Below are 16,598 nucleotides of genomic sequence, written 5' to 3'. Positions count from 1 at the left end.
ACATTAGAGTGAAAATGTTTGCTTGGATATTAACTTAACACACGTTGGCAAGGTATGTTTTCTCTTGAAGGGTATCTAAATTTTGTAACGCTTATGGTTATGCAATGCTAAACTGAAATCACAGTTTGTGAAGTCAAATTGGAAGATTTTACCCCAATTTTGTGTTGCTTCCACATTATTTTGCTCGCAAGTTCCAAACAGTCACAAAAGGGGTTGATTCAAATAGTAATTTTGTGAAGAATATGAGGCACCCAGACTCTGTATAACTTGAAAACAAGAGTATCATGAAATTCAAGACTGTAAAAAAATCCCTTTCTTTGTACTCTCCTACATATTCGCTAAAGGTGCTAGCTGCTTTATTTAACGTTTATCTTCTATAAAAAAAAACAGCCTGTGCATTACGTTAGCCTACATTATTTTGTCTGTACATTAGGTAAAATCATGAAGTTTTTGATTATTTTTAAGTTGTATGGCCTAAATAAGCTGAAATGAGTCTTATCTAAATGTCTAAATTGTCTGTCTTGTAGGGTCTTGGTGGTTTAGTTAGCGTTGTAAATTTTCTCACTCAATTCTAATTTTTACTAGTATGTTTGTGTGGATGTCTTTTGGTAACCCATTAGTGTTGTTATTTCTCCACATTTCACAAAAAAGATAAGAACGCCTTGGTTAAAGTGTAGGTGAGTTAGCATTTAAAAACTACTTTTAACTAGTGTAGAAAGTAGCTTTCAATTTTACCTTAAGGCTACGGCTCAAAGATCTATAATGCTGCTGTTTTTATCACCAGATATCAGATATAGGCCTAGACTAAAAAAATATCCACGTGACATTTATTTGCGAAGCATCTGGTTTGCCTTAGAACTGTCAGAATAGTATATACTGTACAGGTTGTGCTGAAACTCTCCTCTGATAGTCTTGTAGAGAGACCCTATTAATTTGACAATCTCTCTTGCTCAGTCACACCACGATCCGCATGGAAAGTTCCCCTAACTTTGGTCACGCCATCAAACAAGACTGATGAAGGACCGCAGTTGGGTCTACGCCATGCAAATGTTTACATCCACCCATTGCGCAAAATTTTGTACTGGCTTGAATAGCAGTGGACGATAGAGACCACAGAAATTTTATTATTGACGAAGAAATTTTATTATTTTGTTATACTTGGCGGAAATGTCAATATTCTTTCATGACGTTTTTAAATACCTACTATGACAATATTACAGGGCCGGATTTCCCAATAGGCCCGGTAGGCCCGGGCCTATGGGCGCAAGCTCCCAGAGGGCGCACGGCCGAGAGGAATTTTTTTAATATCTAAAAATGGAATAAATAGCCATAGCTTAACATATTTTGCGAGTTGATAAAAAATTCTTGCTAATAAAGCATTATAATTTTGAAATTCATTGGAAGAAATAACTGTTAGAAAATTTAAACTAGTTTTAAACATTTTTCGTTACAACATTGGTAACGAACATTGGTTATACGAACATTGGAGTAGGCTGTAGGGATGTTGTCGAGCGGTACGCATCGTGGTATTGCCACAGTACTCTTTGCACTGCCACTATGCTGGCTCGGGCTCGGCACTACTGATCAGAGTGATTAGGGGCGCATGCGTGTTACCACCCTCACCTCACAAAAATAAAATTTATTAACTAATCTTTTGATCAGTTTACCTGCAGGGTCATGTTAAAATATATAATACGTTTTGTTGAATATTAAAAATACGATAAGTTTATCTTTAAAATTCAATAACAAAAAAATATTTATCTGAGTTTGCAACAGGTTTTAGAAAAATTAAATCCCCTCCAAAGCACCATTAATAGTGTCATTTTCTCCTCAGCTTAGACCTGAGGATAATTATGGTCGGCGGACTATTGCTTTGTTTGTTAGCCTTTGCCTTTGCAAATATAATCTGGATGCAGTACTACCATAGATTAACCATAAACTTAAGTCGACTTTTTATCACATTGTTAATTCTAAATATTGTTTTTCATGTTTAGTTCATATATGTTGGTGACAATGGAAGTTACTTTTGGCGTAATTTTGTTTCTATTATTTTAGGGATAGTTCTATGTTGTGTGTTTTAATTTCTTGTAATATAACCAGAGGACGACCTATTGTTTATGATTACATCGTTTTATTTTGGACAAACTAGGTTTAAATAAATTAAATAGAAAATAATTGTTTTCAGCTTATCCCTAAATATGAAAAATCTACTAAAGGAGTATGTTTAACCTATGGTATCAAGTACTATTATGGAGTTCATGTTTTGGGGCCTGAAATCGGAATCAATGGATATGTATTTTTGCAGGAATGCTCTGTGGGTTGGATTATTTTGTTTCAGTCCCAAAAGCGTGAGAATTTGCCAAAAGGATAAAATTGTCAATTGACAAAAGTGTTTCAGACGGCATTTTGTTAAGGCTAACTAAGACAATTCTTAAAAAACTTGCAATGATAAAATTCCGACGAGGAGTGGTGTTCAAGCAATTAACATAGGCCTATAGGCATGAGTTTTTAATAAAAGGTTTGTAGGAAAGAAACTGTGACTAGACTATAGGGGGCGGAAAAGTTATTTGGGCCTAGGGGCGCCAAAATGCTAAATCCGGCCCTGCAATATTATCATCTAAAAGGGGTGAGAAACAGTTATAATAGTTGTGGATACACACTAGTAGTGGGGAACACAACAGTCTCACGTTCTAACATGTTTGACTGTGACAGGAGTTGGAAGGAGAACTTTATTTAGCCCTCTTAGCATAGACGATGGAAACAATTTTGGGTGCTAATTTGTAAAAACAAAGTATGAGGCAACCGTTAGCTCCTGACTCAGCAGAGTTTTGATTATTTTCGACTCTAACAATCACTCCCAAAATCTGCTGATTGCTACCGACACATAATGCTAGAGACACGTTTCCAACTGATATACATAAGTTATAAGAGTATATTTAACTGATTAATTAAATGAAAAAAATACAATATTTTCCATGATATTGCAAGTACTTACCTAATGAAGGGATGTTTATACAAAGAGCTTGTGAAAGCTTCAGGTAACAACGGCCCAGCTCAAATGCATCAATTTGGAGAACATCGCTGAAGTCAATTAATAAATCTGAACCATGTCAAGGAGCAAACTACAATATACAAAGAAAAGTTAAGAATATACTTTTTTATCACTATGCAGTAATCAACAATTGGTGTGATTATAAAAGTATTCTTGATTGATTAATGTTTTTTTATTGATTCTAGGCAAATACCATTCACATTTAACAACATTTTAATAAAGAATGATAAGTTGAGAAAGAGTTAAAAATTTTCCTAACAAGGTCCACAATTCAGTGTTAGCCTAAACCATTGACTTTATGGCTATGTTAGTTCACAAGTTATAAATCTGAAAGAAATATATAGTTTCCTGAGTAAACACAAATATGGGCCTACTAGACATTGAATTATCCTATCAATAATAAGGGATATATACTAAGGCAAGGCCGTATACAGGGGGGGGGGGTTAGGGAGTCAAACCCCCCCCCCCTGAAATCCCAACATTTAGTAGTAAAAATTAACACTAGGTTTAAAAAGTGCAAGTTAAATTATAAAATAGAAACCACGAAGGAGGATTATATTTTATGTTTTATTATGTTTTGCAGTAACTATTCATATTTCATACAATAATTCTATTAATAAATCTGATCTATTAAGGAGGTAATAAAACTAAGAAGTCCCACACTCTGCACTGCAAGCCTTACTAATTCATTCGCCATTTCCAACGTCATAGACCTGTTTCCTTCCCTTCTCATAACATTTAAGTATTAGATACATTTATCTAACTGGCCAAACGGTTCCCGCACTCTGCACTGTCAGCCTTTACTACTTCCTTCACCACTTCCTACGTCGAGGGGCCTCTTTCCTTGCCTTCTCATAGCATTTTAGGATTGAAGATATATTAATCTAACTGCCACAAACATTGACCACACTCCGCACTGCTAGCCTTTACTACTTCTTTACACAATTTTATATGTCGTGGACATGTAACCATCCCTTCTAATAGCATTTTAGCATTGCAGGTACATATTATAACTGCTACAAACGGTTTCCAGTTCCCACACTCCACACTGCTCACCTTACTACTTCCTTCACCTCTTCTTACGTCGCGGACCTGTTTCCCTCTCTTTCCATAGAATATTAAGATTGTAGATACCTTAATCTAATCGTCATAAACAGTTCCCACAACCCAGGACAGCTCGCCTTGACTACTTGCTTCACCACTTCCTACGTCACGGACCTGTTTCCCTCCCTTTCCGTAGCATTTTAGGATTGCAGATAACTTAATCTAATCGTCATAATCAGTTCCCACACTCTGGACAGCTCGCCTTTACTACTTCCTTCACCACTTCCTACGTCACAGACCTGTTTCCCTCCCTTCCAATAGCATTTTAGGATTGCAGTTACCTTAATCTAATCGTCATAACAGTTCCCACACTCCGGACAGTTCGCCTTTACTACTTCCTTCACCACTTCCTACGTCACGGACATGTTTTCCTCCCTTCCCATAGCATTTTAGATTTGTGGATACCTTATTCAATCGTCATAAACAGTTTCCACACACAGGACAGCTCGCCTTGACTACTTCCTTCACCACTTCCTACGTCGCGGACCTGTTTTCCTCCCTTCCCATAGCATTTTAGGATTGCAAATACCTTAATCTAATGGTCATCAACAGATCCCATACACCGAACAGCTCGACTTTACTACTTCCTTCACCACTTCCTCCGTCACGAACCTGTTTCCTTACCTTCCAATAGCATTTTAGGATTGCAGATACCTTAATCTAATCGTCATAAACCGTTCCCACACTCCGACCAACTCACCTTTACTACTTCCTTCATCACTTCCTACGTCAGGGACCTGTTTACCTCCCTTCCCTTAGCATTATTGGATTGCAAATACCTTAATTCAATCGTCATAAACAGATCCGACACTCCGGACAACTCGCCTCTACTACTTCCTTCACCACTTCCTACGTCACCGACCTGTTTCCCTCCCTTTCCATAGAATTTTAGGATTGCAGATACCTTAATCTAATCGTCATAAACAGTTCCCACAGTCCAGAGTGCTTGCCTATACTACTTCCTTCACCACTTCCTACGTCACGGACCTGTTTCCCTCCATTGCCATAGCATCATAAGATTGCAAATACCTTAATCTAATGGTAACAGATCCCATACCCCGGACAACTCGCCTTTACTACTTCCTTCACCACTTCCTACGTCACGGACCTGTTTCCCTCCCTTTCCATAGCATTTTAGGAATGCAGATACCTTAATCTATTCGTCATAAAACAGTTCCCACACTCCGAAAAACTCGCCTTTACTACTTCTTTCACCACTTCCTACGTCACGGACTTGTCTCCCTTCCTTTCCATAACATTTAGGATTGCAAATACCTTAATCTAATCGTCATAACAGTTCCCACACTCCGGACAGCTCGCCTTTACTACTTCCTTCACCACTTCCTACGTCACGGACATGTTTTCCTCCCTTCCCATAGCATTTTAGATTTGTGGATACCTTATTCAATCGTCATAAACAGTTTCCACACTCAGGACAGCTCGCCTTGACTACTTCCTTCACCACTTCCTACGTCGGGGACCTGTTTTCCTCCCTTCCCATAGCATTTTAGGATTGCAAATACCTTAATCTAATGGTCATCAACAGATCCCATACACCGAACAGCTCGACTTTACTACTTCCTTCACCACTTCCTACGTCACGGACCTGTTTCCTTCCCTTCCAATAGCATTTTAGGATTGCAGATACCTAAATCTAATCGTCATAAACAGTTTCCACACTCCAGACTACTCACCTTTACTACTTCCTTCACCACTTCCTACGTCACGGACCTCAAGCTAGTGACGTCATTTGATTATATTTATGATCCATACCGTTTCTGTTCTAATATCTGTGGATTAATGCTATCAGCTATTTCTATATCATAGACTAACCAACACAAGTAGACTTCTCATCCCATTGTAAATTTTGAAGCTCGTTTTTCATGTCTAGTTCATGTACGCCACACTGGGCGCTAGTGTCGACGAAATTTTGTTTCTATTATTTTAGGGTTAATTTCTTGATTTGTGCTTTACTGTTTGGTTAAATAACTAGGGGACAAATTATTGTTTATGATTAGATCGTATTATTTGGTTAAACGAGGTTTTAAATGACTGTATTAACGGGAAACAAATTGTAAACAAAACACGACCTCTAACATAAACCGTACAGAACTAACAATAAAATTGTCTTCAGCTGTTCCATTAGGATGAGAAATCTACTAAGGGAGTATGTTTTATCTATGTCTATATCTACTGCATTCAAAAGTCAACAGCTGATGTTTTTGTTTATGTGTCAAATACTGCTTCCATAAGGATTAGGTACATTGAAACTTTGAGACCCAGTGGGGCGGATTCGTGAGATATTTTTTTAACGCCATATAGATGTATGCACTCATCGATATGGTCTTTATCACCATGCAAAATTTGAAAACGATTGATTCAGTCGTCTAGGAGGAGTTTGCGTATTACGAAATGCATAAGAGTCGACATATAAGAGCTTCGCTCGCTCCGCTCAATTAACTATGTACTATGTGGGGGTCACTAAAGTGAATATGCCACTATATTTGTTGAAGTGAGGAGCCTATTTTATAATCATATTATTAAAATACATCTGCCATGCCATTGTTAAAAATGTAAATAATGTAACTATATGTGTTTATTGACAAATTTATAACTTCAAAGATGGAGACTTCAAATATAAGTACCTATTGTAAGGGCAGCAATGTGTTTCTGATTTTTAATATGTTGTAAATTCACTCAAACCAGATTATAAAAAACACAGCGCTTCCTAAGATTGAAGGAGGCATCTGTTCTGTCTTAGTTATAATAGCTAGTAAAATCAAAATCAAGGTTTGCTTACCATATTTGATAGATGAGTGAACGAATCTATGTATCGTGTATAGCGGAGTCGGAGAAAAGTTGTCCGCTTGTTTAAATAAAAGCCAGAATGAATTTAATACGGTGGTGGTGCATTAAATATTAGTCTAATATAGCCTACATGGTGTTTTTTAATTTAACCCAAATAATTACAACTAACTTTAAAACGTTTAACAAGAAAACTAGCTTATACGTTGGCATCTCTGTATTCTTTAGGCCTACTTAATTTCCCATCAGCTAATATGAATTTTTTTGTAGGTTTAGCGTTATTAAAAATTTATTGCAAATAAGACTCGAATCAACATGGTATTTTTGCAAGCTAAAATATGGTAGGTATTGTAGGTATATGTTTTTTTTTATACAGAAAAATTTCCATGAAACTTTTGACAGCTCTATGAATGACTTTTTGCATACTGGAATCACGCATGACAATTTAATTTTAAACCTATCTTGGCATAAAACCATTGATTTACCTAGAGAACAAAACATACACTTTGATCTTGCAAAACTCCATGTTCTAGTCCTATCTGTTATTGCATAAATTATTGGGATGACGGTTGATTGGTTGGTTATAAAGGATACGAGGCGTGCCTTCTATTCTGCATGTGATGTAGACACAAGCTGCAAGCACGTGTGTGTTTTTCCTTCCTCTAGTCATTTGTCTGGTGAGTGCCATTTTGTAAAAATTAAATGCTGTGTCCAAGCAATGCTGGTTTAGCCTGAAACAAGTAAATTCACAAAATTAACACGTCCCATTTTTGTTGAAATATACCTCTGTAGTAAAATGTCTACTAATAAAAATGTTTTATCGACGAAATTGCAATGAGATATTTATAGATGGTTGTCCTTTTGTTCTATTGATTGTTCTGCTGACAAGAGATCAACATTCTGTGTGACGTGTATGACTGCCAAACCAAGAGGCGTGGTACAGGCAGCCGGGTTAGAAGAGTGCGAAGAATAATTGGAAGCTCTCAGTCGCCTCTTTACGCTAATGGCAGAAATAATTTGCCAGTTAGCTGATACCGTTTGTTTATTTCAACTAGAAGAGTTATTTTTGGTGAAAAATCAAATTAGAATTAGTTTATATTTTGTTCTTATCTTAAAAATCAAAACTTTGCCGAACCAGATGAATGAAATTGGAGACTATTCCAAAAATACAAACAAAGGACACAGTTTACAATCTATATAAATAAAATTAGAGTTCTGTCTGTACATTGCGTAGAATCATAAATGTTTCGGTTATTTTTTCATTTCATACGATAGGATGGACAAAACGTGTTTTATCTTAATTTCTGTCTGTCTTTCTGTAACACTCAAGATGGCATTTTACGCTTTCTTCTCTGCGAAAACGACAAAACAGATTATGATGAAACTATTACAATGTATTCTCTACATGCATGAGAAGGTTTTTAATTACTACATCCATTGGTAATAAAATAACAAACACTGAAAAAAAACCAGTTTTGCGCAGTATTAGACTCATTTTGTTTTAAGTTTTACCATACAATCAAATGATCTATTGTAAATTAAATAATATCGGCTGTTCCTGGAATATTTTCCAACACAAAACTGTGGAAATCTTGATCTATGATAATATTTAACATGTTTTAAAATTATACTATATACAATTTTAATTATAGAGCATTAACTAAAAATGTAGGTGATAATCACAAATCATCAGCACAGATGAGCAATGGAACATCCACAGTTGGAAATTTGTCAAAAACTTCACCTAGCTTGACTTGTGATGAATGGTCATCGGTTCGGCGAAGGAAAAACAATAACCCAAACAGTGGCCAAAAAAGTGAAAAAAGAACTCACACATTACCAAACATCAACGTTACTCATGTTAACAAATATTCAGTTTTGGACAGCTTGCCAGGAAGCAAAGATACATTTTCGCCACCTGGCTGTATAAATGAGAATAAATTAAATAATGCCCCTAAAAATGTTCACAAAAAAGGAAAAACCGCTGGTTTGAGATTCAACTCTAATAGACCAAACAAGAATGTTCTTTCAGACTTAAAGGTTACATTCTGCTCAGACAGTCAAGGAGCAAACTTACCAATCAAGCTAGAAACTTTAAGTAATCAGAAAGTTCAGGTTTTTGGATATATCAGAGCGAACACCACTCTGACTCAGGTTGTTGATTCAGCATCAATAACACATGATTCTAGTCCCGTTATAATCCTCGGAGGCAGCAACGATAGTCTAAATCGTAACTTCAAGGACATCTATCAGAACTTAGAAAAGAAACTTACCATTTTAAGTGCTACAAGACCCACATTTATGACCACTATACCTATCAGATATGAAATAGCACTAAAAGATACAGTTAATCAAGAATTAAAACTTGCAAACAGTTATATAATCGAAACCGCTCATCATCAACCATCAGCTGTGGAAAAGCTTATATTGCCACACATTTCTCCTTCACTTACACAAAAAACAGATATCCAGAAAAATATTTTACCTACAGATAAGTCATTTAAGTTTCACACAATAACGGAAGAACACCTCACTAAAGTGGTCCTTTCCTTTGAAAACAAGTACTCTGCAGGTTTTGATGAAATTCCAATCACCATAGTTAAAAAATCAATACACATTATCCAGAAACCACTAACACATATCATAAACTCTTCTCTTATTTCAGGAATCTTTCCTTCAAAATTAAAATTGGCTAAAGTAATTCCCATTTTTAAAAAAGGTAATAAAACTGATCCTTCCTGTTACCGCCCTATCTCTCTCTTACCTGTTTTTTCAAAAATTTTTGAACGCATTGTTTACATTCAGGTCTATAAATATCTGGAAAATAATCAACTATTTGATAAAGAACAACATGGCTTTCGGCAGGGCAAATCAACAATAACAGCTGGTATTGAATTCATAGAAACTATAATAAATGCTGTTGACAGAGGAGAAAATGTTGTAGGAATCTTTTTGGATCTTAGTAGGCATTTGACAGCGTGTCACATAGTATATTGTTGACTTCACTAAAAGAAATGGGAATCTATGGAAAAGAGCTTGCATGGTTTACATCATATCTAGAAAACAGAAACCAATTTGTTGAACTGGATTATGTTGTGGAGCATGCAAACACAAAGTACGTTGAAAAATGTAGATCTCAGCATCAGACGCTGAAATATGGGGTGCCGCAGGGATCGATCCTGGGGCCTCTACTTTTTCTCTGCTATATTAGAGGTATGCCAGGAGCGATTCCTGGTAACGGCGGGTCTATGTGTCTGTTTGCTGATGATTGTAATGTGCTTATTCCCGGAAGATCAAAACAACAGATTGAAACGTTTTCTCAGGAGAGTCTTTTATCCACTAAAGAATTCCTTGACCGAAAAAATCTGCTTATTAACACAGAAAAATCCAATTTTATATCATTTTCCACTAAACAACGTAGACAAAATTTTGAACCAAACATTTGCATAAAATCAGAAAGAATAAACCAAGTAAAGCAAACAAAATTTCTTGGTCTAATTATCGATAAACATCTATCTTGGGAGGGCCATGTGAACTATGTGGTTAAAAAGGTATCTTCCGGTATCCATGCGCTGCGACAGATGTTCAGAGTATGCAGTTTAGACACTTTAAGAGTTGTTTATTTCTCATTAATACATTCACATATTTCATATGGAATTGTTCTATACGGGGCAACAACAAAAACTAATTTAGATAAAGTACTAATTAAGCAGAAAAAAGCTATCAGGGTGATGAAAAATCTTAAAAAGAAAGAGCCAGTCAAGAGCATCTTTCGTGAATTACAAATATTAACAGTTTATAGTCTTTATATTTATGAAACAATAATTTATGCAAAACAGATCCAACTATCATCCAGCTCAACAGAACAATTAGTATATAACACCAGATTAAAAATTAACCTACCTCGGCATAATCTCGAATTTTACACTAAAAAGGCATCTTACATAGGGCTAAAATTTCTCCAGTCTATACCAGCTCACATCCGAAAAGAAACAAAATTTAATAAATTCAAGAAGCTCTTAAAGGAATATTTTTTAAGAACTCCCTGCTACTCAGTAACAGAATTCTTTAGTATTAGTAAAAAACAGTTAGGCCTAACTTAATTTGAATTCCAAATACTGTTATCCTTAAAGTCATGGTTTTGTTAAAAGTTCAAGTAAAGTAATTTTAGTACTCTTTTTATGTATTTAATTAGCAGTAAGCAATTTTGAATTTAGCTTATGACTCTATTCAAGTTCATGTAATGTGAAACTATAATGAATAAAGAATGTTTTGACTTTGACTTTGACTTTGAACCGTACAAAGAATGAGTAATGTCTATTTGATTGAGTTAAACACATTGAGGAAAAAGCATTTTACATCACATGGCCTGCACTTCAATAACGAGGGAAAAAATGTTGTGGCTCATAAAATTTTAAATGCTTTATCTCGGTGGTTGATTACTAACAGAAAGGCTAATATTCTCTTAAAAAATCAAGACAGAATAGAAGTAATGGAATCCAATATGAGTGACATTGTGGATGGTCTTAGGAGCAACGGTGATGTAGCATTCTCTCATTGTATTTCTGGTGATCTAAGCAGTCCTAGAAATATGACAGCTGGTGTTGCTGTTTCTTTCCGAAAAGCGTTTGGTAGACCAAGGACCGCCAATCTACTTAATAAGTACTTAACACTACAAGAACATGAAAACGGAGCAGCAGTGTATGGTGTTGTAACCAAGGCAACATACAATGGTAAACCAAAGACAACTGATTACAACACAGCCTTCAGTAAATTAATAGATGATTTCAAGCTAAGGAAATACAAGAGACTTGTGTGTTCACCCATGGGGTGTGTCAGGGATAATATTAGTGTTCAAAATTTTGTGAAAAACTTAGTAAAATTGCATCGTATCACTGGGAAGCCAGTTACAGTAATAATACAGGATGAAGAATCAAGTAGAACTTTGCAAAATGGATTGAGCTACCAGGAATTTAAAAATAGTATACGAGAAGAGCTTTATAAATGGATAAATATAAACACTCAATCTGTTTCTTTCCCTGGTCCTTGTATAATGGCAAAAACCTCTACTCTATCACATTCCCTGAACACTATTCACACCCATCATACAACTTCAACCAGCAATCTGGGCTCAATAGAGCCAACTCCAGTGGATGATAGGATGAAGCAGCCAGCGACAATGTCCAAGAATCCTATACTCTGCAATCTCAAGAGACTGCTAATTGCCAATCACCCCTTGCTGCTGTTGGTTCTGGTCATGATGTCACAATTGGCTCAATGGTGGACTTCCCCCCTCTACAAGCACCCCCTGTTACACCAGATCCAGATCAGCTGCAGCGGCCTGCGCCTGTGTCAAGTGATGGGGGGCAGATTCTCTCTGGGGTTGTGAGTGATAGTGGCTCTGGTTTTTTATTGGAAACTCCAATACAAGTGATAGCAACATGATTTGTAATGGCGACTCCCGCTCCCACTTTAAACCCATCAGTAATAATAATCTCAACAAAAACGTACAAACAGAAAAAAATGTAATAAAAATATTCCATCAAAATATTCAGCACTTACCATCAAGGATCGAACCTTTATTAGTGACTATAAATGAATTAACTCCTCATATTGTAATCTTAACAGAACACGATATGAAGGAAAATGAAATTAACAGACTCAATATACAAGATTATGATGTAAACAATTTTTATTGTAGAAAAACATGTTTCAAGGGTGGCGTCGTTATGCTTTCCCTGAAGGGTTTAAAGTGGAAGCGGGTGGATGTTCCAAATTGGTTGTCTGGTAGTTTACTTCAAGATAAGCAATTCGAATTTTGTGCCTGTAGCTATATAATTGACGGATTTAAAATTTTGGCAATTGGAGTGTATAGGTCACCTAGCTCGGATTGTGAAATATTTTTAGATAGATTGAGCATGTTAATTTCCCACTTTTCCAAAAAGTTTGTTAATATAATTTTGGGAGGGGATATAAACATTGATGTTTTAAAAAATAACCCTAATCATAAATTACTAAAAAGAACATTAAAAGTTCATAAAATGAGGTATCTGGTCAATTTCCCAACCAGAGTTACTGAGGAATCTGAATCAGCAATTGATAACTTTATAATTAAAAATTGTCATGATTGCAAGGTGACTGTTGAGGGAATTGTAACTTGTCTATCAGATCATGATGGGCAATTGCTCCTTATAAAAAATAAAAACCTAAATAATACAAAAGAGGTTCAATCAACTATAAAACGTACAACTCGTAACTTCAATATTCAAAATTTGAATTTATTTAAAAACCTCTTGGAAACGAGATTTGGGAGAGTGTTTACATGGCTCCTGTTGAAAGAAAATATGATGAATTTTATAGTACATTTAAGCACTTTTTTTACATTTCGTTTCCCAAAATTACTGTAACTGAAAAGAAACGCAAAAAAAATTGGATCTCAGAAGACCTGAAAAATGAAAAAAAAGAACTACTACAATTGGCCTTAAAACTTTGTAGGAACAAAAATCCTGCCTTGAAATACGAGTTAAAACAAAACAAACTGAAATATAGGGCAAAATTAGTCAGAGCTAAAACAAATTATTTTGAAAATAAAATAAAAAAATCAACCAATATACAAAAAACAGTATGGCAGATTATAAATTCTGAAGTTGGGAAAGGAAATGGAACAAAAAATAAAAATATTACTTTGAAAGAGGGAAATTGTAGCTTAAGTGATCCTAGAACTATTGCCAACATGTTCAACAATTATTTTACTAATGTTGATCAGGATGTCAGTGGCAACCAATGTGAGAGCAAGATTGAAAATCAAAGTCTTATTGAAAATGAGCAATGTATTAAAAGAGGTTTTGATTTTAAATTTATTGATGCGGGGGAGGTGGAAAAAGTAATTAACTCTTTAAAAAACAAACATTCTGTTGGACACGATGATGTCCCTATTAAAGTTATAAAGCATGCCAAAAAATGCCTGAGCCATATTTTAAGTCATTTAATAAATTCATCTTTTGTATCAGGAATTTTTCCAAATCAATTTAAAAAATCTAAAATAATACCAATTTATAAGAAAGACGACCTAGAAACTGTGTCAAATTACCGTCCTATTTCTCTCCTACCAGTAATATCAAAAATTTATGAAAAAATTGTTAACTGTCAGTTATTAAATTATTTAGAAGAATTTAAACTATTAAACAATACTCAGCATGGATTTAGGCCTGGAAAATCTGTAATTACAGCAGCAGTGTCATTCATAGAATCTATAATTGAATCGGTTGATAAAGGGGAGTTCACAATTGGAATTTTCATGGACCTAACTAAGGCATTTGATAGTGTCAACCACACCCAACTGATAGATAAATTACTCATTTTAGGGGTTACAAAAAAATCAATAAAATGGTTTCAGTCATACCTAAATAATCGTTGTCAGTTTGTAGAAATCACACATAATCATGATAACAGAATTACAGCATTTTCTTCTGAAACTGAAAGGGTTAAATGTGGTGTACCCCAGGGGTCAATCCTTGGCCCCCTGTTGTTTTTATGTTATATAAATGATGCTGGTGGTGCACTCTCATGTTTACCTCAGAACAATCTTTGTTTTTATGCAGACGATACAAATCTCAAAGTATCGGCTGAGTCAGTGCAACAAGTTGAAATTTTAAGTTTTGTTGAATTGGCAAACATTGGAAACTTTCTAGAGCAAAATAAATTGAAGCTTAATCCTAAAAAAACTAATTTTTTAACTTTTAAAACAAATCAAAATAAAAAGTTAATTAAACCAAATATCATGTATAATGCAGAAGAAATTGAACATAAACACAGTACACAGTTTCTAGGTCTAACTGTGGACCAAAATTTAAACTGGGATGAACATGTTGATAAACTCCTTTCAAAATTATGTTCAGGACTATATTCACTCTCTAGAATGTCTTATTTTTGTAACCATAAAACATTAAAAAACATATATTATGCTAATGTCCATTCGCATTTATCCTATGGTTTGTGCCTTTATGGTTCAACTACAATAGCAAATTTGGATAGGATACTTAAACTTCAAAAAATAGCAATAAGAATAATTTTGAAATTAGAACACAATGAAACAACCAAAAACAAATTCAAAGAACTGAAAATTTTAACGGTATATGGCCAATATATTTACGACACAATTATTCTAGTAAAAAACTGCTTGAGCACCTCTGAGACAAATTATCACCCATACAACACTCGGCATAAAAAATTCCTTATTTCAAGTAAACATAAATTAAAATTCTATGAAAAAAAACCATCCTATATAGGATTAAAATTTTTTAACCATCTTCCTAATGAAATCAGAAATGAACAAAGCAGGAAGAATTTCATGAGAAAGCTAAAACTATATTTAGTAGAGAAAGCATTCTATTCCCTGGAAGAGTATTTTTCCACCTCCCCTCTTAGCGTTAGTACATAATTGATTCAGTTTTGATTATTTCCATTTCCTGATTCTTGGTTTTTTATTTAGATAATGATCCAAGATATGCAAATCTGTAAATTATTAATTTAAGATAGATTTAGTTGACACTATTCAATGTACAACACTGTACTTTATGAATAAAGCATATTTGATTTGATTTGATTTGAATTTTACATTTTATCCCACCATAATGGATTTACGTCCTTAGGAAGTTGCTATTCTCAGTAAAGACAGTAAATGGCGTTTAGGTTATTTCTAACAAAAAATATAGGCTACTGTAGTATTTGACAAATTTGAAGAGAATAAGCACAAAGCAATTTAAAGTGAAATAAAATGCAAATACTGTAATGCCATTGATTATAGAACGGGTGACGTGTTACGTAATATTATGAAATAGATATTCAACTGTTTGTGAATTTTTATATACATGAAACTGCTGTTGTATGTTAAAATTTGGGTTATATTTATGTTAAATTAATTATAAGAAGGCCTAGTGAGAATTTTGATTTATTTTTTGTCATACTATTGAATGTACAAGATAACAAACCATAAGAAATGATGCCTGACTAATGTTTTTAAAAGAAAGGTGAAACATTTTGTTGGTGTTGTAATTTCAATACTTATGAATTTATATTGATGCTATTCGATACAGGTAGTAACAACCTTCTATTTCAAGGAACTCCCCAATGGCTAGAGTGCTTCGATTGCTGCCTAATTGTATAGGACGAATGCATGGTTCACAAAGTCGCCATTGAAGCATTGGACGGGACATTGAAAGATATTAGAAACAGCCCAAACACCATGGGGGAGTAACTGTGATGTTTTCTGGTGACTTTAGACAAGCTCTGCCTGTTGTGGTGCGGGGAGGGGTGACGAGATCAATGCATCTCTGGAGCGATCCACTTTGTGGCCAACCATAGAACGCCTCTCACTCACATATGAAAGCTGTTTGCATTGATTAATGTGGAATGAGGAATTCCCAAAGATTCTAATGAAGGTTGGAGATAGAACATTAGAAAATATAAATAGGATAATAACCGCATCTCCTTCACTCGGTGTTGTCAGATCACAAGAATAACTGATTAACCAGTCTCTTTCCAGAAGTTCATGAACTACTTAACATGGATAGTGCCTGGATCTGTGATAGTGCAATTCTGACACCTAAAAACGAGCAAGCAACGCAGATAGACATTT

General features: G+C 34.9%; 1 protein-coding gene across 1 annotated transcript in view; it reads right to left on the bottom strand.

Moving 5' to 3' along the window:
- Positions 1-16,598, bottom strand: part of LOC128987129 (transcription factor IIIB 90 kDa subunit) — a 73,483-nt gene that overhangs the window by 53,686 nt on the left and 3,199 nt on the right. Inside the window, exons 4-5 of the mRNA XM_054407851.1 lie at positions 7,556-7,692; positions 2,996-3,100 (exon numbers count right to left, since the gene is read on the bottom strand). Coding sequence (XP_054263826.1) covers positions 2,996-3,100; positions 7,556-7,692 — 242 coding nt within the window. The remainder of the gene's footprint in view (positions 1-2,995; positions 3,101-7,555; positions 7,693-16,598) is intronic.

This window comes from Macrosteles quadrilineatus, unplaced genomic scaffold, assembly GCF_028750875.1.
Source record: "Macrosteles quadrilineatus isolate MER2022 unplaced genomic scaffold, UCM_ALF_1.0 Scaffold_1__1_contigs__length_201487025, whole genome shotgun sequence".
Lineage (NCBI taxonomy): Eukaryota > Metazoa > Arthropoda > Insecta > Hemiptera > Cicadellidae > Macrosteles > Macrosteles quadrilineatus.
This window is presented reverse-complemented; position numbering and strand designations above follow the sequence as displayed.